The 21,922-nt window shown below is 42.3% G+C and overlaps 1 protein-coding gene across 1 annotated transcript in view; it reads left to right on the top strand.

The window, feature by feature from the left end:
* ANKRD17 (ankyrin repeat domain 17) overlaps positions 1–21,922 on the top strand; it is a 291,925-nt gene that overhangs the window by 211,588 nt on the left and 58,415 nt on the right. Inside the window, 3 exon segments of the mRNA XM_033961546.1 lie at positions 1,009–1,184; positions 3,980–4,142; positions 15,558–15,653. Coding sequence (XP_033817437.1) covers positions 1,009–1,184; positions 3,980–4,142; positions 15,558–15,653 — 435 coding nt within the window.

Raw genomic sequence — 21,922 nt, 5'->3', positions numbered from 1 at the left:
ACCGGAGTTCCTTACCCCTGAATCAGAGAGATACTATGAAAAAATTAAATCAATTGTTGAAAGCTTCTTTGAATAGATGATCCTTCAATAGGCCTTTGAAATGCTTAAGGTTGGTCTTCTCCCTTACGGGAGCTGGTAGGGTATGAAATGTTGTCTCAAGATTACATAAGAACATAAGAGTAGCCTTACGGGTCAGACCAATGGTCCATCAAGCCCAGTAGGCCGTTTTCACGGTGGCCAGTTCAGGTTCCTAGTACCTGGCCAAAACCCAAAGAGTAGCAACATTCCATGGTACTGATCCAAGGCAAGCAGTGGCTTCCCCCGTGTCTTTCTCAATAACAGATTATGGACTTTCCCTCCAGGAAATTGTTCAAACCTTTCTTAAAACCAGCTACGCTATCCGCTCTTACCACAACCTCTGGCAACGCGTTCCAGAGCTTAACTATTCTCTGAGTGACTACATATAGTGTATGTGGTTGACATGATGGCACGTTACCAATCGGTAGTTAAGCATAAATGGTTATAACCTACACCGGGAGGTGGGTTTAGCTTAGCCTTTGTTGGGCAGATGAGATGGACTTTGCAGATCTTTATCTGCCATCATTTACAATTCTACTGTGTTAACATTCTAATTTCATTCTTAGCTTTGAAGCTGTTACTTTGTGACAAAAGTGTTCAAGCACCTATCTCAGGGGTAGGCAATTCCAGTCATCGAGAGCCGGAGCCAGGTCAGGTTTTCAGGATATCCACAATAAATATGCATGAGATAGATTTGCATCTCAAGGAGGCAGTGCATGCAAATCCATCTCACACATATTCATTATGGATATCCTGAAAACCTGACCCAGCTCCGGCTCTCGAGGACCGGAATTGCCTACCCCTGACCTATCCTCATGTCTGTTTTGGTAAGGCGGTTGGGTGGTGAGATTTGCAGGTGAAGGGCTGACAGATCTTGTTTAAATAACTTGAAATAAAAATCTGCGTTTCCTCTATTTTCTCTCCAATAAGACTGGTCTCACACCGTTGATGGAAGCTGCTTCTGGTGGGTATGCTGAAGTGGGCAGAGTTCTTCTTGACAAAGGTGCTGATGTTAATGCCCCTCCCGTCCCTTCTTCAAGAGACACAGCTCTAACCATTGCTGCGGACAAGGGCCACTATAAGTTCTGTGAGCTGCTCATTAGCAGGTATGGCAGTTTGATGAATAATCCATGAAGTGCATTATCCTATGTAGGGTTGTGGAGTCAGAGTCTGTAAATGTACCAACTCTGAATTCAACTTCAAAATAAAAACTTACAGCATTATAATGCATGATAAATTTATCATTTTATATCTCTTTGACTTGGATTTAAAGTAATGGTAAATGTAAGTTATATTTACCAGTACTTTAGGTCCAAGACAAAGAGATATACAGTATATATATATATATATATATATATATATATATCTAGAATAAAATATTTAAAGTCTAGTATCAATAGGAGCTGTCGAGCAGTAGAAAAATAATAGAGTTGAAATTCAAAGGTTTGGTATATCAGCTGCACAGCACTGACTTTGTACTTTTTTTTACACTGAAAGGAAAGAACACTACATGTCCAATAAAATCACCTAAAGAAACTAAGTGCCAATGCTGTATTTTTCAAATTAGTAAAATGCAACATATCTTGGGCCGTTTTTTTAAAAAACAACTTTTGGGGTAGATATTCAGCTGGCAGTGATCAGCTTTTTTTTTTTTTTTGGCTAACACCAGCTTTTTCCTTGGATATTCAATGCCAAGCCCTGGCTGTTTAAAACTTACATATGATATTCAACACTTATCTGTATAAAGATAGGACTATGTTTTATGTGGTTACCCTTTGTGGTTAAGCACCAGATATCGGCTCTTAACTGGCAAAGTGCTGATGTCACCCTAGGCCATCCACAAAATAGCTGGTTTCGGCTTAGGCGCTATCAGTGGCACTGTCCAACTAAGTGCCGATGAATGCGTCAAGTTAGCCCCGGACAAGCCATGTAAACAGCCAGGAGCTGTTTCTGGTCATTTAAATTTCTTTAAATATTAACCGCTTTGTATTAATTGTGTGGATGATGATAACTTTTTTAAAATTATTAATATTTATTTGTATCTTAGTATACTACTTAAGTGGGATAATGCACCCAACTGTAATTTAGAAAGAGAGAAAAGAAATCCATTAAACATCATAGAGCAAAAACAAAAGGGCAGGACAAGAGAGAAAAGCGAAGGAAAGGGAAGGACCCTCAGTCTCCCTGTGAAACCCTCGATTCCACATGTTAACAACCCATAATATGCTTGCCAAAGCAAGAGTTTTTTTCAAAGTAGTTTAGAAGTTCAGGTATGAAGTTTCTGAATGGAGAGGAATGGGAAGAGCATTCCAGAGGGCTGGGACTGTACAGAAGAAAATTGTGTGATGGGTGGAGTTGAGAAGGGAACAGTAAACGGAAGGGATCGAAAGACTAGATCAAATGTACAACAGAGGTCAACACCTTCACTGGAATGTAATTCTAAGGTATAATTTAAAAGGAGAGGTAACTGGGGGCAAATAAGAAGAGGGAATTCTGAGTCTAAATTAAAATGTTAAAGTGATTTCTGTAAAGAAGCAGAAGCCAGCGCGACTATGTTGCACAGACTGAAATCTTTTAATAAGACATACGTAGACAATGTTACAGTAGTCTTAAGTATGCAAAGACTAAGATGTATAATGCTGAGAGACAAGCCATTTGATCAAAAAAAGGGTGTTTCACTCAAAAATGTTGAAGTGCTATGAAACAAGATTGAATTGTGGAAGCAACTTGACAATTGAAATTGAGTTGATGGTCAAAGACAATGCCAAGGTACTTATGGAGATAAGGGATATTCGGAGAGACTGAAACAAAAAGATTCAGCACCAGTACTTAGGGGGAAATTTGATAAACATCGCCCTACTGTCACCTACGTTGCGAGGGAAATGCCATTTCAAACAGTACTTAAATAAAATGTCAAGACGCCTACTGGCGCCTAAAAAATTGGAGGCACCTAATTCTACTTTAGGCGTGGCTGACACTTGAAGTGACATTAGACGCCAGTAGGTGCAATTCACCTCAAAGGTGGGCGTCAGAAATATAGGCCTTGAAAATCCCGGCCTACATGTCCAGTGCCTGCCTTTGCTGGAGGTGCGATTTTCTAAACTGCGCCGTCGTGCGATTGACACGGAATCAGTGGTTGCCAACAGCGCCATTTAGAGAATCCAAGCCTTAGTTCTTTGGGTGAATTTGCTGAATATCTGTAACCAAAAGCCGGGCAGGAAAGTCATCTTTGCAAGATCACAGTTTAAACAAGACTAATAATTTGTTACTCTCATCCCCACAAAAAAAAAAAGCACCATATAAATTAGAGTTGCAAGAAAAATAAGAGTTGATGTTCTTACCAGGGCTGACTAGTTAGTCTCTAGTGCTGTGTAGTTCAGAGTCAGACCTCAATTGATTGCTAGCCTCACTTTTCTGCTTCTAAAGAGCCTTCTGCTATCTGGGATTCCAATGTTACTTCTCATTGCTTTCAGTGCATCCAGTACTCATGTGAAGGAACAAATCTTGTTATTCTAGAGTTTACGGCCATAATCTCATAATTCCCTGTTCTCATGACATTTCTGAAATGCTTTCAACTCACAGATTACAGTATTTGAATGTGGTTCTTCTATCTCGCTTCTCCTTAAATTAGACCTATAAGGTGGAACTTTGGGGTTTCTCCTCTTGATTACCATTGTGCTGGTTTTTTTTAGCGCCACCCCCAACCCCTACCCAGGAGATGGAGATATTCCCCCCAAAATTGCAGTAACCCACAAGATAAAAGGCTAGACACTGTCCTGCTTCAAAAAAAAAAAAAAAAGTTGAGAAGTTGCATTGACTTTCCCCTGTTATAGAACGTAGAAATCCAGTAAAGGATGAGTGGAAGACAAGTCGGTGAAAGTAAATTGCTGTGCTGTTCCAGGGGTGCTCATATTGATGTGCGTAATAAGAAAGGGAACACCCCCTTGTGGCTGGCAGGAAATGGTGGGCACCTGGATGTTGTCCAGTTACTGGTGCAAGCTGGTGCTGATGTAGATGCTGCAGACAACAGGAAAATAACGCCTCTCATGGCAGCCTTTAGAAAGGTAGGTTCTCATTTCTGCATTTGACTTCTACACAGTTAAATTTATCGCTCATGTTTGCAGTTTCTGATTTGATTTCTTTACTTCAGTTCATGATTACAGTGATCTCTCATTATACTTAAGCTATTTTTATGTTGATTCCTGATCCCCTGAAAAGTTTTTCTAAAGTCCTGTTTGTCGTTTTGTGAGCTTTCAGGGTATTCACAATGAGCATACATAATAATAATAACAACTTTATTCTTTTATACCGCCATAACCAAAAGTTCTAGGCTGTTTACACTAAAAAGAGCTGGACAATCAGCGAAATACAATAATACAGTAAAAAATACAAATATTTGTAAAATAGAATTTCAATAATAAAACTCACTAAGTAATAAACTTATCGAACAAAGTGGTCTTAATTAATTTCCGAAAACTGTAATAGGATAACATAGCTTGCTGAATACATTTATCTAACTAAGATTGTTGCCTACCAGCTTGAAATGCTAGGGTCCTATCTAAGAAGGTCTTATATCCACACCCATTAATTTTTGGATAAGCAAATAAGTAGAAGTTTCTAGTTTCTCTTGATGGTCTTTGCAACACAAAATGAGGAAAAAGGTAAGCTCGAGACAATCCCGATATTAGCTTAAAGCAGATACAGGAAAATTTGAATAATACTCTTGCCTCCAAAGGCAGCCAATGAGATACATGTGCATATTTGGAAACCCAGCACCTATAAATTTCTCTCATGCATATTTGTTGTGGAAATCCTGAGGGCAGTAAGACAGAAACCCGCAGCCTTGCTCCATATTATTAAAACATTTTACCTCCGACACATATCTGCTGATGGACCTTGCTGCTCCACTGGTTTATCCTTTCAGTGATTTTTTTTTTCCTTTTCTTTTAGAGTTGGGTGTAATCCCAGGGGATTGGAGAAGGGCATATGTGGGTCCTTATTACAAAAACAGGAGGAGTTTGGAAACTACAGGCCAGTTAATCTGACCTCTGTGGTGAAGCAAGGCTGTGGAGTCAAGAGTTGGAAGCAGTTTTGGGTGGAATCAGAGTCAGTAAAAATAAACAAATTGCAACTTCAGCTTCAAAATAAAAGCTTCTTACTTCATTTTGTCCTTTAGATCCAATAAAGAACAATTTATTTATTTGATTATTTTAGCCCATCCTCCCAAAGGAGCTAAGAATGGGTTACAAATCAGGAACTCAAGCATTTTCCATATCTGTTCCAGTGGGCTCACATTCTATCTAATGTACCTGGTGCAGTGGAGGATTAAATGACTTGCCCAGTGTCACAAGGAGCAGTGCAGGGTTTGAACCCACAACCTCAGGGTGACGAGGCTGTAACTCTAACCACTATAGCATACTTTCCTCATATTTACCAGTTTTTTATATCCAGTACAGAATATTTAAAGCCTGATATAGCAGGAGTCGGAGTCTTGACAGTAGAAGAATAGAAAAGTTGGAATTGAAGGTTTGGTACCAACGCCACAGCTCTGCTGATCAGTAAACTAGTAGTGGAATCCAGTGTATTGCAGGACCCAGCGCACCATAGTTTTATTAGAAGTAGGTCTTGTCAGATAAATGTGATTGATTTTCTTTGACTGAGTGATCAGAGACCTGGATTGAAGAAGAGCACTAGACCTGGCATGCTTAGATTTCTGCATTGCCTTTGACATGCATTTGACTTATAAATAAACTGAGCACTCTTGGTGTGTGCCCTAAAGTGGCTGACCTGGTTAGAAACTAGGTGATAAATGATACTGGTAAATGGATTTCGCTCTGAGGATTTCCCTCTTTGCGGATGATACCAAAGTGTGCAGTTGGATGGATTCTCTGGATGGTTTAGATAATATGAAAAGGGAGGTAGTGAAACTTAAAAAATATTCTAGACTATCTTAGCTAAAATTTAAGAAAATGTGGGGTCATGAATACGGGCTCACTCAGGGGAGTGGTACAGTATAGGATGAAGTATTGTGCACATCAGCAAAGTGAGACTTCAGGTGATCATTTCTGATGATTTTAAGATAGTTGAATAGGTAGAAAAGGTGATGGCAAGAGCCAGAAGGATGCAGAATTGGACGATTCATTGTGGCCTGTTCATCTTGGGACATTTCATCGCAGTTGCAATGAACTGGCCACAATGAATCATCCCATTTTGAGAGGGGATGGGCACTGGAGAAGGAAAGTTGCTGTAGAGTACTATTCTGAGAGGAAACGGGCACAGGGAGGAGAGGAAGAGGGTTGAATTTGGTGTGTGTGTGTGTGGGAGGGGGGGTGTTGCCAAATGCTGAATTGCATGAAACAGGAGGAAAGGGGGGAAGGTTGAGTGCCTGAAATTTGTGGGAGAGAGGTCATGCTGCAGGATTTATGGTGGGCGACCTCAGGGGGAGATAGACCAAATCAGTGGAAGAGAGAAGCACAGATAACAGGGACCATGCATCGCTGCCGATTAGCGCTGAACTACCCATGACCCAAAGGATGCTTCAATGTATATGGAGAGGAATGGCCATCAAGAAAAATGCTTAGAAGTTGGACCTCTGAATTAAAAGGAAGCCAGACGCATTGTACATGAGTTGTGTATCACTTATGTTTTGTATTTTATTTATGGTTCAATAAAACAAATTTAAATAAAATCAAAGCTTAAACTAACAAAAAAAAGGAAGTTCTGGAGAGTATAGGATGAAAGTGGACAGGCAGCAGTATTCTAAGGAAATACTCTTATACATAAAGGTTGGCCTTTCAATGGAGGTGGTAGCAACAAAGAATGTATGAATTCTGAATTCAAGAAAGCATAGGACAGGCACAGATCATCTTTGAAGGAAAGGAAACGATAGTAAAGATTAATGGTTTAGTAATATTTAATTACCAGGTAGTTGTTAATGTGACAGTTAATCACATGAACAGTTACACAAAATTTATTAATGTGTCAATCATTTATACTAAAAAAAAACAACTTAGTCACAGAAGTTAGCATGTGATTGTGTTGCATTATATGTTGAGTGGTTAATCATATGAAAACTGGATAGTAGGGTGGTCCATAAGACTATGATAAAAATTCACATTTATCAGAACATGTCTCCACAAGTCTGAATGTGTTTTACATCTTGTAGATAAGATATGGTTAAAATTTGAAGTCATTTAGGACAAATTTAGCGGTTGCTCATGGTCCTACTATATCCTAATAATGCGGCTGGCTATTCATAACAATGTGGTAGAGTAGTTAGAAACTGTTACTTACGGCCTGTTTTACAAAGCCACGCTAGCGGCCCAAAGCCCATAGAGATTCAAAGGGCTTCGGGGCTGTTGCTGCGCGGCTTTGTAAAAGAGGCTGTTAATATCAGGGTGTATTTGATTTAAATCAAATCAATTTAAAACACTAGTCATTTACATTGATTTGCAAAGGAACAATGGGCTAAGTTCTTTTTCTTAACTATGGGCTCCTTTTATCAAGCCGCGCTAGCGGGGTTAACGTGCGTGACTTTTCATCATGCGTTAACCCCCACGCTGACCTAAAAACTACTGCCTGTTCAAGGAAGGCGTTAGCGGCTAGCATGGCCGGCAGTTTAGCGCGCGGTATTATGCATGTTAAACCACTAGTGCGGCTTGATAAAAGGAGCCCTATGTATATTCTGTTACATTTTTGTTGTGGAGAAGAAGCATGTTAACTTTACAGGCACAAATTCACAGTTTTGAGAAATGCAAAACCAAGCATCTGTGATAATATCTTCTAGACAGAAAAATTGCACGTGACATTAAGAATGGATTAATGGAATTTATTTACACAAAAAATTTAAGCATTGCATGAATATACAGCCTCATGCTGCATGATTAAAAATAATTCTTATTACATAAGAGTATAAGAATAGTCATACCGCTTAGATAACTGATAGGCGGTATATAAATACCTAAAATAATGATAATACTAGGTCCATCTTGCCCACTATCCTATTTCTTTTTTTTTTTTTTTATAAGATTTACAATAATTAGCCAAGAATTAACTCTTGTACAGAAAAAAAAGGATAATAGTCTATAACAAATTAAAACAAGGATACATTCATTTACTTAAGAAATGAAAAAGATCAATTATTCTTCTAAAGTCCACAAAAACAGAAGCAGGATCCAAGAATAAAATAAAGCAGACTATTCCTCTATCAGGTAACTATTAAAAGCAAACAAAGTTGACTAGAATGCTGGAAGAATGACCAAATTATAAAACTATGTTCTAGTTATGACTCCCCTCAAGACGTCTAGAAGATATAAAAGCTGTCAATTGTGCGGGTTCAAAAAACACATATTTAACAGAACCAAAATTAACTAAGCATTTACATGGGTACTAAAGAAAAAATAAAAAAGTTCCACCAATCGAAATGACTCCTGGTTTTAGAAGTAAAAATTGCTTTCTACGTTTCTGGGTTTCACGAGAAACATCTGGAAATATTTGTATGCGGAGACCCAGGAAATCTTTCATTCTATTTTTGAAAAATAACTTCAAAATCCATATCTTATCTGACAGTAATGCTACCAATAAAGTAGAAGGTTGAACTAATTCACTGTCAGATTTCTCCAAAATGTCTGTAACATTTAATTTTTCTTCCTCTTGCTCTGGCTGTTGGAGTTTAGTTGGTAGGTAATATACTTGTGTACAGGGCGGTACTAATTCTTCTGCTATCTCCAGTATTTCCAAGAAATATCTCTTTATAAATCTCCCTAGGTGATGAAGTATACAGTTTCGGAAAATTTATAAATCTCAAATTATTGTTACAGGAGTTATTCCCTAGTCTCAGATTTTCTTCTTAGGTAAATATTGTCTCTAATTAATGTGTCTTGAACACGACAAATATCTATCAGGTCTTTATCCAATTTGTCTCCTTGGGTTTTAAAGAAAGTCATTTCTTGTTTCAATGCTCTTATTTCTTCACTGTGTTTGTTTATTTTAAGCTCCAATGCCTGTGTTTGCGGTATTAAAGATTTCCCTAGTGTTATCATTAAATCCCAGAGGGAATCTAGTGTCACTTCGGTTGGCTTCAACATAGTAAAGGATTGTAAAGGCGTAGCTACTATTTGCTCACCCGCAAATCCCACAGCTTGCTGCTCTCCTGCTTTTGAGGTTGCTCAACTTCCTCCGGTGATAGTTGCTCAGGAATCTTCGGGCTCACCTCCGTCAGGGATGGGACCGAGTCCACGCTCACCATGCTAGAGCTTTCAGCCTCCTGGAACAGAGATGCAGCTTTTCTTGTCACGTTCTGACCCCGAGGTGAGCTGGAACACTGGAGCTGTGGAGGCGGAGCTCTAAGGTCAGGGCTCAAAGTTGTATCTGGCCCAGGGAGATCCGTAGTGGCTCTGCTTACTGCCTGCGGCTCCAGCGGGCGAGGCTCCAACATCAACGGGTCATTCTGAAGGCGTCTCAGGTACGCATCAATTGTAGCGAAAGAGGGGGATCCCAGAGCGCTGCGAGGCCCCAGCAACGCTCTTGCCTCTCCTCTTCGGCATTTTTAGGCAATTTGCTCACAACGGCGCACCAAAATATCCAAGAAATTAGCTTTAAGATGTGAAAATCCCAGGGCATCTGCACAGCTTCAGTCCCAGCCATCTTGGATCACCCCCCACTATCCTATTTCCACAGTGGCCAATCCAGGTCATAAGTTCCTGGCAAAAACCCAAAAGGTAGCACCATTCCATACTACCGATCACAGACAAGCAAGGACTTATTTCATAATGAATAGCATTTGGACTATAATGTATCTTAAATAGTAAACAAAGTAAATTATGGCAGATAAAGACCAGTCTGCCCAATAGTTGTGCTCATTAAAAATACATGATTAAATTATCTCTTTTCGTTGATATTTCTGGGCCATAGACTGTAAAGTTCACCTGGTATTGTCTCAGGTTCCAACTGCTGAAGTTGACATCCAAGCTCACTCCAGCCTATCCAACCATCCCGTTGTTTGCAGGATATCTATTGTAAAGTCTGGCCATTAATGTCCTCATGTTCCAAATTAGTGGAGTTCCCATTGATGCCCTCCCCAGCCTGACCATAAAAGGGGGTGTGGGGTGGTGGGGGGGGGGGCAACAGGCTAGGTATTCTGCCTGGCTGTAAGAGGGGCAACAAGCCAGGGTAAAACAGTTCCATAGCCCATTGACATTTTAGGATAAAACAGAATAGTCCACACTAGTTTCTTCTTACAACTGAATATAACATTTATTGATAAGATTGGTAAACAAAAGAAATGGCAGAGTATTTAGAAAGAAAAGAAACAATACATCACCTTGACAAACAGGCTGCATCTTCTATCCTCTCTAGCAAAGACCGAGAAGCTCTAAAACACTGACTGGAAGAGCTCACGGGAGGGTTCTGCAGCTGTAAGAGCTCGTTACCCTAAAGATGAACTTCAAACATAACCGTACTAAGGGGTTTTTCTTATAGTAACATTCTTACGTGATGTTTACCTCCTAAACACACTCAGGATGTTACATGTTCCCAAAATATGAAACTAATACATGTTTCTAAAATATGAGATTATTTCTAGGTTATACAAAATGGATATAACAAGACATTTTCCATAAAGAGAGAAAAATGGGTCATGAGAATTCTGGTCAAAAACTGCTTAGTCTTAACAACAGATGTACTAGCTTCACTGATAAGAGTTTACATTCCAGCAGTGGATTCAGTTCTCATCAGGCTCTTAACAGGCACTGAAAGTTTTCTACTGATAAACAGCTAGCCATAGTCGAGTCAGCAAACGCAATGGCCAACATATAGCTATCCTATATAGTATTCAAGTTTCAAGTTTTATTTTAGTTTGATGAATCGCTTATTTAGTTTTATTTAGACCCTAAGCTAAGTACTGTACTACACCATCCTATACTGAATCACCATACTGTATATTAAAGACCATTAAAGTCTGTCCAATACCGACATTAGTTCTTTAATTTATACCATTCATTTTCTAATTAAAGTTCCTCTGTTTATTCCAAGTTTTTTTGAATTCCATCACTGTTTCCTCTCCACCACTTCCCTTGGGAGGACATTCTAGGCATCCGCCACCCTCTCTATGAAAAAAAAGTTAGCAACATTACTCCTAAGTCTTCCTCCCTGCAACCTCAAGTTTTGCCCTCTAGTTTTACCATTTTCCCTTCTCTGGAAAAGATTTGGTTCTATATTAATACCTTTCAAGTATTTAAATATCTGTATCATATCTTCCCCTGTACCACGATGTTTCTTTCATCTGCTTCCCTTCAGGCTTAAAGTCTAAATGCGTGGATCCACTTTAGACTTCAAGTCTGAAGTGAAGTAGATGAAAGAAAACACCGTGGGATAGTGCCATCATATTTTGAACGGAGAGCGGCCAGCCATTAACAAAAAGCTAAGTGACATTATATTTGATTGATGATAGCTGCTGTTCAGTTTGGCAGGAAGTTTTTTTTCTGTGGGGGAGCTATTTTTGCCTAACTTTAATCATTTTTGAAATAATAAAATTGTATGAAACAAGCCCTTTACAAATAACAGTTGGGAGGGTTTTAGGCCCATGAGGCCTATCTGAGGCCTTTTTCTCCTGAACTTATTGTGGGGTTTGGTGTTTTGTTATAAATGAGTAAGGAGTATTCGTAAAATTGGTATTGTGACCTTACTTGTTCTCCAATACGATCTGAGGTAATTGAAATCACCCATTATTATACTGTTGCCCAGTTTTCCTAATCTCCGAAAACATTTCTTTATCTGTCTGCTCATTTTGTCCTGGGGGACGGTAGTATAACCCTATCTTTATATTCGTTCCCTTCACACATGGATTTTCTATCCGTATGGATTCCACACTGCTATCTATGTCATGCATAATGTTTATTTTATTTGATTTAATTCCCTCTTTAACATATAGCGCAACCCCTCTTCCAATTTGATCTACTCTATCCTTGCGATATAATTTGTACCCAGGTCCCATAGATTGTCCTCCTTCCACTAGGTCTCTGAGATGCCTGTTATATCTACCTCATCATTCAGTGGTATATACTCTAACTCTCTCCTGTTTTATTTTTTAGGCTTCTAGCATTTGTATACAGACACTTCAAATTGTGTTTTTTCCTTGTAACTACAGGCTGCTGATAAAACAGGGAAAATTAGAGTTTTTTTACTCTGCTTTCCTCTTAAACCCTCCTGGCTTTCTTTCACTTTTATTGAAATCTCTCTACTGGGACTCACTAAATATCCTGTTTCAATAGTATCCTTCAAGAATCCCTCACACTGAGCCATCCACTCCTGGGCAACTGTCCGCTTTCCCCTTCATCACGATATAAAAGCTGCTCTATCTCCTTTTTAAACAGCACCAGCAGCCTGGTTCCATCCTGGTTAAGGTGGAGTTGATCCTTTCAGAACAAGCTCCCCGTTTCTCAGACGGTTGCTCAATTCCTAACAAATCTGAATCCCTCATCCCTGCACCATTGTCTCAACCATGCATCGAGACTTTGGAGCTCTGCCTGCCTCTTGGGCCCTGCCCTTGGAACTGGGAGCATTTCTGAAAATGCTACCCTGCAGGATCTGGATTTCAGCTCTCTGCCTAAGAGCCTAAATTTGGCTTCCAGAACCTCCATCCCACATTTTCCTATGTCATTGGTACCTGCATATACTAAGACAACTGGCTCCTACCCAGCACTATCTAAAATCCTATCTAAGTGACATGAGAGGTCTGCCAAGTGACCAGGCAATCCTCACTCCCACCAGCCACCCAGCTATCTACATACCTAATGATCAAATCACCAACTATAACAGCTGTCCTAACCCTTCCCTCCTGGGCAGAAGCCCCTGGAGAGACATCCTCGGTGCAAGAAGATATTGCATCCCATGGTGGGCAGGTCCTATCTACAAGATTATTTCCTTTTTCACCAGGGTGATACTCTTCTTCTAGGAGACCTCTCTCCTCCAAGGCAGCATAGGGGTTACCAGACTGGAGATGGGACCTCTCTACAGCATCCCTGTAGGTCTCCTCTATGTACTTTGTCTCCCTCAGCTCCTCCAAGTCTGCTACTCTACCCTCAAGGGAATGTACTAGTTCTCTTAGAACTAGGAGCTCTTTGTAGCGAGTACACATATATAACTTCTTGCCAACTGAGAGAAAATCATACATGTGACACAGTGCAAAAGACTGCATAGCACCTCTTTTGCTGCTGGACTACTGTCTGCATATTATTATTGAGATGATTAATTAATTAAACCTTATTAAGCTACTAGAAATATATTGGACTAGTATCGAGAACCTTAGGACTATATTATATGCTTTATTTAGTGTTTGATTCTTTGCAGGTATTGAAATATAAAGAGTTCTCCTGCTGGATTATCTGCTATCTATCTTCTGTTCTCACACCTCAGACCCCCTCTTAAGTACTTTGTTTTTAGCTGGTTTTGTATTGTAAAGGGATTACATGAATTTGTTTTTCAAAAAGTGGTATATCAAGAATTTAAATGATTTTTACACTCTTTTCTGTAAGTTGACCTGAGTAAGATGCAGTTAAGTATCTTGCTAATTTTTTTCTTTAGTTAAATTATATAAGAACATAAGCCGTGCCTCTGCTGGGTCTGACCTGAGGTCCATCATGCCCAGCAGTCCACTCAGGCGGCAGCCCACCAGGTCCAGGACCTGTATAGTAGCCCTCTATCTACACCCTTCTATCCCCTTTTCCTTCAGAAAATTGTCCAATCCCTTCTTGAACTCCAATACCGTACCCTCTAGAAGTGTATTCCAGGTGTCCACCACCCGTGGGTGAAGAAGAACTTCCTAGCATTGGTTCTGAATCTGTTCCCTTTTAATTTTTCCGAATGCCCTCTCGTTCTTGTAGTTGTCGAAAGTTTGAAGAATCTGTGCCTCTCCACTTTCTCGATGCCCTTCGTGATCTTGTAAGTCTCTATCATATCCCCTCTAAGTCTCCGCTTCTCCAGCGAAAAAGCCCCAGTCTCTCTAATCTTTCAGCGTATGAAAGGTTTTCCATACCTTTTATCAAACGTGTCACTCTCTTCTGAACCCCTTCGGATATCACCATATCCTTCTTTAGGTACGGCGACCAATATTGGACGCAGTACTCCAGATGCGGGCGCACCATCGCCCGATAGAATGGCAGGATAACTTCTTTCGTTCTGCTTGTAATACCTTTCTTGATTATTCCTAGCATTCTATTTGCTTTCTTAGCAGCCGCTGCGCATTGTGCCGACGGCTTCATTGTCTGTCCACTATTACCCCCAAGTCCCTTTCTTGGGTACTCTCACTCAATAACAGCCCTCCCATTGTGTAGCTGTACCTTGGATTTCTGTTTCCTACGTGTAAGACTTTACATTTCTCTACATTGAACTTCATCTGCCATCTCGTCGCCCACTCCCCTAGTTTGTTCAGGTCCCTTTGTAAATCTTCGCAGTCCTCTTTAGTCCTAGCCCCATTAAATAGCTCGGTGTCATCTGCAAATTTTATTACTTCACTCTTCGTCCCCGTTTCTAGATCATTTATAAATACAGTGAATAGCAGCGGTCCAAGCAACGACCCCTGCAGAACATTTGTTTACAAAAGTACTGAACTGACTTGTACTCAGTAGGATTGGGCAAGATACACATATGCATATAAGCTGTGACATGTTCTTCACAAGTAAGACCATTTCAGAGAAGTGCACCTGTATGTCACATCCTCTCCTAATTCTCATAGAGCAAAGATCACCAACAGTTCCAAATGTCTACAAGGGTCAAGAATGAAACGACCCACATCTGCTGGTGGTGTATCCCAAATTTGAAACTAGTCCCTATAGTTAAAAGGCTACTACGCAAATCCATGTATTATAATAATAATAATTTATGTTTTGTATACCGCTATACCAAAAGTTCAAAGCGGTTCACAACAGAGTAAAAAACACATACAATCAATATATATAGAGTACATTAAAACGGTCAAGAAATGCATCAGTTAAAAAGTTAAAAGGCAAGAAGTTAAACAGTACCACAACTAAGATGTAAACATGTCAAACAGGCGTGTCTTTAGTGATTTTCTAAAATCAGAATAAGAAGTATGGTTCATTGGCATGCATTTAATAAGCTAAATGATGATGGGACAGTAACAGTGAGCTGTCATAGTGTGATGGGTTGAAGGCTCAAGCAGAAACTGCATCTAGTTATTCTGTGTTTGGTTTTATTTCCATTGTCTTTGTATCTTACGGATTTGTTGTTTGCCGTGATGGAGTGGACTTAGCACGGGAACAGCAGTATATCAAGCACTGAATAAACATAAACATTATGTTGGAGCCAGAAGCTCCCTGCCATGTTTATGCCTTTATGATAACCATTGAATGGAGTGTTTAGTCTGCCCTGCGAAGGTACATTGTGCTCAACTCTCTCCTTCCGTAAGATCAATTAATAGTGAAAGTGTGATGTGTGCTCAGTATTTTGAATTCACTTTTCAGGGTCATGTAAAAGTGGTCCGTTACCTAGTGAAAGAAGTGAACCAGTTTCCGTCAGATTCGGAATGTATGAGATATATAGCAACCATAACTGACAAGGTAAGCTTGTCTTCGTTAAGCTATCAGTCTCTTCATTTCTTAGCCTTAAAAAAAATAATGCTCTGTTCATGCAAAAGAATTATTAATGATATAAATTGGGGGTTTTTTATTAGCTATTATCAGAATAAGTATAAGCAAACTAGGCACATGCAGAGGGTCCAGTGTTGAGGTTTTTGCAGTGGTCAGTCAGCTGCCGCTAGAAAGAACTAGAACCACAGCTACTCACAGAGGTCTCTTTGTTCTCCCGGTCTTCTATGCATTGTCCTTCAATACTCAGGAGGAGTCGGTGAGCAGCACTTCTGATCATGTGAGACTCTGTCTGTGGCAATCTTACAATGTATTTGTGTTACAATGAGGTGTCCAATGCGCTTATTTGCCTAAGACCCATCAAAGAGTTAATCCCGTTCTAGCTGCTATTGCTTGGATTTTAGAAATTAATTTTACACTTGGTGATAATCTTATAACTTCATGTATGCCTAAATATACTGCACACATACTGTATATACCGTATTTTCGCGGATATAACGCGCACCATTGTAAAACGCGCACAGGGGTATAGCGCGCAGAAATCACGATGATATGTACAAAAACTTTTCTATACCGCGCTCAGGCATATAACGCGCATGCTGCCCGACTCTCCTCTGGCCACCCCGACTCTCCTTTCGCCCTCCCCGACTCTCATCTGGTTGCCCCGACTCACCCTGACTTTCGGTGCACTGCCCCGACTCTCCTCTGGTTGCCCCGACTCACCGTTCACCCGCCCTGACTTTCGGTGCACTGCCCCGCCTCTCCGTGCCTGTCCCCCTTGAAGTCCTGTCCCCCCTTGAAGGTCTGCCTGTCCCCCCTTGAAGGTCTGCCTGTCCCCCCTTGAAGTCCTGTCCCCATCCTGAAAGCCTGATGCCCCCCTCGACGTCCGATTCTTCTCCCCCCTCGGCAGGACCACTCGCACCCCCACCCCGAAGGACCGCCGACTCCCCGACAATATCGGGCCAGGAGGGAGCCCAAATCCTCCTGGCCACGGCGACCCCCTAACCCCACCCCGCACTACATTACGGGCAGGAGGGATCCCAGGCCCTCCTGCCCTCGACGCAAACCCCCTCCCCCCAACGACCGCCCCCCCCCAAGAACCCCCGCCCGCCCCCCAGCCGACCCGCGACCCCCCTGGCCGACCCCCACGACACCCCCACCCGCCTTCCCCGTACTTTGTGTAGTTGGGCCAGAAGGGAGCCCAAACCCTCCTGGCCACGGCGACCCCCTAACCCCACCCCGCACTACATTACGGGCAGGAGGGATCCCAGGCCCTCCTGCCCTCGACGCAAACCCCCCTCCCTCCAACGACCGCCCCCCCCAAGAACCTCCGACCGACCCGCGACCCCCCTGGCCGACCCCCCCACCCCCCTTCCCCGTACCTTTGGAAGTTGGCCGGACAGACGGGAGCCAAACCCGCCTGTCCGGCAGGCAGCCAACGAAGGAATGAGGCCGGATTGGCCCATCCGTCCTAAAGCTCCGCCTACTGGTGGGGCCTAAGGCGCGTGGGCCAATCAGAATAGGCCCTGGAGCCTTAGGTCCCACCTGGGGGCGCGGCCTGAGACACATGGTCGGGTTTGGCCCATGTGCCTCAGGCCGCGCCCCCAGGTGGGACCTAAGGCTCCAGGGCCTATTCTGATTGGCCCACGCGCCTTAGGCCCCACCAGTAGGCGGAGCTTTAGGACGGATGGGCCAATCCGGCCTCATTCCTTCGTTGGCTGCCTGCCGGACAGGCGGGTTTGGCTCCCGTCTGTCCGGCCAACTTCCAAAGGAACGGGGAAGGGGGGTGAGGGGGTCGGCCAGGGGGGTCGCGGGTCGGTCGGAGGTTCTTGGGGGGGGGGCGGTCGTTGGAGGGAGGGGGGTTTGCGTCGAGGGCAGGAGGGCCTGGGATCCCTCCTGCCCGTAATGTAGTGCGGGGTGGGGTTAGGGGGTCGCCGTGGCCAGGAGGGTTTGGGCTCCCTTCTGGCCCAACTACACAAAGTACGGGGAAGGCGGGTGGGGGTGTCGTGGGGGTCGGCCAGGGGGGTCGCGGGTCGGCTGGGGGACGGGCGGAGGTTCTTGGGGGGGGGCGGTCGTTGGGGGGAGGGGGTTTGCGTCGAGGGCAGGAGGGCCTGGGATCCCTCCTGCCCGTAATGTAGTGCGGGGTGGGGTTAGGGGGTCGCCGTGGCCAGGAGGGTTTGGGCTCCCTCCTGGCCCGATATTGTTGGGGAGTCGGCGGTCCTTCGGGGTGAGGGTGCGAGTGGTCCTGCCGGGGGGGGGGGATGTATCGGACGTCGGGGAGTCGGCCGGGCAAGAGGGCTTGGGCTCCCTCTTGCTCCGATCGTGGATGCGGGTGCGGGTGGGAGCGCGTGCGAGCGGTCGTTCGGGGTGGGGGTGCGAGCGGTCCTGCTGGGGGGGTGAATCGGGCGTCGGGCGGGGTGGGAACTATGTTTAAAAACTTTTGTATACCGCGCTCAGGCATATAACGCGCGAGGGGTATGCGCGGTACGTAAAATCACGTATAACGCGCGCGTTATATCCGCGAAAATACGGTACTCAAATATAAACCAAGATTTTTGGGCCAAAATGGCGGTCTCAGTTTATATTTGAGTCTACTACCATAGTTTAAAAAATATCCAAATTTAACTCTACCGGGCTATGGGGAATGGAGTCGCAGATCAGGGTCAGATCCAACATGCAAGGAAGGTAGCTGACTCTCAGTCATCCATGCTGTTTGCCGGGAGGATGGGGGAGGGAGGAGTCAGTGGCGCATCAGGTTTGTGAGCAGCCCTGCCTTTGGTCCTATCCCGGTCCCGCTAAACCAGTTGGCAATAATGAAGCCAGACACCTTGAAGGCCTTCTCGCTATAGGCTCTGCAGGTCTCGATCCTGCTCCCCTGTGAAGTTACTTCCTGATTTTGAGGGGTGGGATAGACACCGACAGAGGCTATAGCGATTTGGCAAGAAGGAAGGCCTCTGCAGCATCTAGCTTCGTTATTGCCAGCTGGTTTAGCAGTACCGGGATGGGACCGAAGGCAGGGCTGCTCACAATCCGGATGCACCGGCAAACAGCAGGGAGGACTGCCACGGCCGCTGCCGGGAGGAATCAGCTGCCTGCGTCGCATGTCGGGCCTGCCACTGACCCGCGACTCTGTTGGAAGAAGCAAAGGGTAAAAGATGATGGGGAGAGAACTTGGAGGTAGATGGAGAGAGATAGATGAAATGGAGGAAAAAGGGGAGAGGATATGCTGGATGGAGGGGGCAAGAAAGGAGATACTGGTTAGAAGAGAGACAAAGGGGAAAAGAGAGAGAAAGAGAAGATGCTGGAAGGGGGGAGAGAGGAAAGTGCAAAAAAACTGGAGAAATAGAAGCAGATAGAAATGCAGAAAAATAAATGGAGGAAAACTGAAAGGAAAAGGTTAAAGTCAGAGAAGGATGTTGGAGAGGAATTGAAAAAAAAAAGTGAAGACAGGAAGGAGAGAAGAGGCAGCTAGACTGCAGACTAGAGAATGACACGGAGACAAATTTTTCCCCATTCCTTCAAGCTCTGTCCTCATCTGCACAAGCCTCAAACACTTTAAAATCATAAGTGTTCAAGGCTTGTGCGGTTAAGGTAGAGCTTACAGGAATGAAGCAGGGATGGGGACAAATTTGGCACCATGTCATTCTCTACTGCAGACCCTGGAAAGAAAATTAAGAAAAGACAGAAGAAAGCAGAAACTGGAATAAAATGGCCAGACAACAAAGGCAGAAAAAAGAATTTTATTTTTAATTTCATTAACAGAAAATGCAATTATACTGTAAATTTGCACTGCTTTCTTTTTATATTCCAAAGTGTAGAGTGCTGTTTCTCTTTCTCTGGTGTTAAACTGCATATGGCTTCTTGAGGTTTAAGTCTGATTTTTGTCTACATTTATTTAAGTTTGTGGTTGTTTGTAGTTGTGTTTTCCTATGTAGGGGCCTTGTGATATATGCATCAGCTATTTGTATTATGTTTAGTGTCTTATGTGATAGCTGATGGGGAGGGAGGGTAAACAGGCTTAATATATTTATAGATTGGCTCACCTTGATAACCCAAATTTCTAACCTCAATTGGGCTTCTTCCGTATGTATGAAACGAAATACCACCAAAACAAAACTTTTATAATATTACACAATTTACCCTCTTCCCTACAATTAAATTCTGGTGATATCTTGAAAATTGAATTTTCATCCAGAATCCTAGGATTTGTTTTGGATTCTACTTTTTTATCTAATCAAATTAACAATATATCGAAAAAAATGCTTTTTTAGCCTTCAGATGTTGAGGAGGGTCAGTCATTTCTTCCATTAGCAACATTTTGCCATTATATTAGCTCATCTGGATTATGTAAACTCTCTTTATATCAGGCTAAGTAAGTGCAATTTAAAGAGCTTGCAGCTTATTCAGAACACGGCTGCCAAATTAATATTTGGTAAGAGCAGACATGATCATGTTACTCCACTGCATTGGCTTCCAGTTTATTGGGGGGTTCAATTTAAGTGTGCCAGTGTTGTATTTAAAATGTTACATGGGATGTTTTCTTTCAGTTCCCAACAACCCCTTTCTTCTGGAGAGGAATACATAAATTTAAATTAGTACTGTATTCCCTTCCATTAGAAGTATTAAAACCTTAGGTAGGCCTTTTCACTCTATAGCATTTGCCTTGGTAAAAATCTGGAATGATCTCCCTTCAGAAATTAGACTTCTTCCTTCTTTGACATATTTTAAGAAAACTTTGAAGATGTATCTTTTCCAGAAATTTTTAACTGATAAGAGACTGTAGCAGATAAATTTTTTGTCCAATCATTGTTCTCCTTTGTCTTTTTAATTAATTTTGTGAACCGGATCGAGTCCCTAGTGGAAATGACCCAGTATATAAGACTAAGGATTGGATTGGAGTCAACCTTTTCCCCCTTTTTGGAGGGAAAAAAAGGATACCTCGGTTTATATTCAAGTGTATACAGTACTTTTCCTTGTGGCATCACTGGTGAATAATTAAGTGCACATACTTCCATTTTGAAAAGTACAGCAGAAAATGTATTGCAATATAGTTACATGTGTTCTAGGGCATGCACAAACTTCTCAGTTAATACAGTCATGTGAAAAAATTGGGACACCCCATGAAATATTCAGTTCTTTCTTAAGAAATGTTCACATATCGATGTCAAATCTTTTTTTATTTATCTGTTGAAAAGAAAGTGATGCAATCGCAGGTAAACAACAAATATTTTCCTTGATTTACTCATGAAACAAAAGATATCCACAAAAATGTGTATTCTAACTGAGGAATAAATTAGGACACCCTACACCCTAATAGCTAGTTCTACCCCCTTTGGCTGATATAACTGCAGTGAGATGCTTCTTGTAGCCATCTACCAGTCTGACATCGGTCTGAGGAAAGTTTGGCCCACTCCTCAATACAGAATTCTTTGAGCTGTGAGATGTTTGAGGAGTTTCTTGCATGTACAGTCCGTTTCAAATCACCCCACAGCATCTCAATGGGATTAAGATCAGGGCTTTGACTCAGCCACTCCAAGACTCTCCATTTCTTAGTTTGGGTCATTGTCGTGTTGCAGGGTCCAGTCCCACTTCAGCTTTAATTTTCTTACAGATGATCTCACATGTTCCTGAAGCACCCTCTGATACACGGTAGAATTCATGATAGATTCTATGATGAGCTGGCCAGGACCTGCTGCAGGACCTGCTGCAGCAAAGCATCCCCAAACCTGCATCACAGGTGTCCAAATATTTCAATTTTAGACTCATCTGTCCATAGAACACTATTTTCTACGTCAAGGGTGCCCACACTTTTTGGGCTTGCGAGCTAATTTTAAAATGACCAAGTCAAAATGATCTACCAACAACAAAATTTTTAAAAACGCAGAGAAAATGTTAATTACCATTTATATTCTGGGGTTTTTTCCAAAGAATATAAATGGTGACTTTATGCAATATTACCTCAGTAACAACTATACAAAAATAGACAAATATACGCTCTCCCTTTTTACTAAATCGTGATAGCGGTTTTTAGTGCAGGGAGCTGCGCTGAATGCCCTGCGCTGCTCTCGATGTTCATGCGCTAAAAATCACTATTGCGGTTTAGTGAAAGGAGGTCATAGTGCAAAATATAGACAGCAGATATAAATTCTCAAAACGGGCACATTTTGATCACTAAATTGAAAATAAAATCATTTTTCCTACCTTTGTTGTCTGGTGATTTCATGAGTCTCTACTAACACTTT

This window comes from Geotrypetes seraphini, chromosome 1 (genome assembly GCF_902459505.1).
Source record: "Geotrypetes seraphini chromosome 1, aGeoSer1.1, whole genome shotgun sequence".
Taxonomy (NCBI): Eukaryota; Metazoa; Chordata; class Amphibia; order Gymnophiona; family Dermophiidae; genus Geotrypetes; species Geotrypetes seraphini.
Note: the sequence above shows the minus strand (reverse complement) of the source record. Positions and strands in the feature narration are given on the sequence as shown.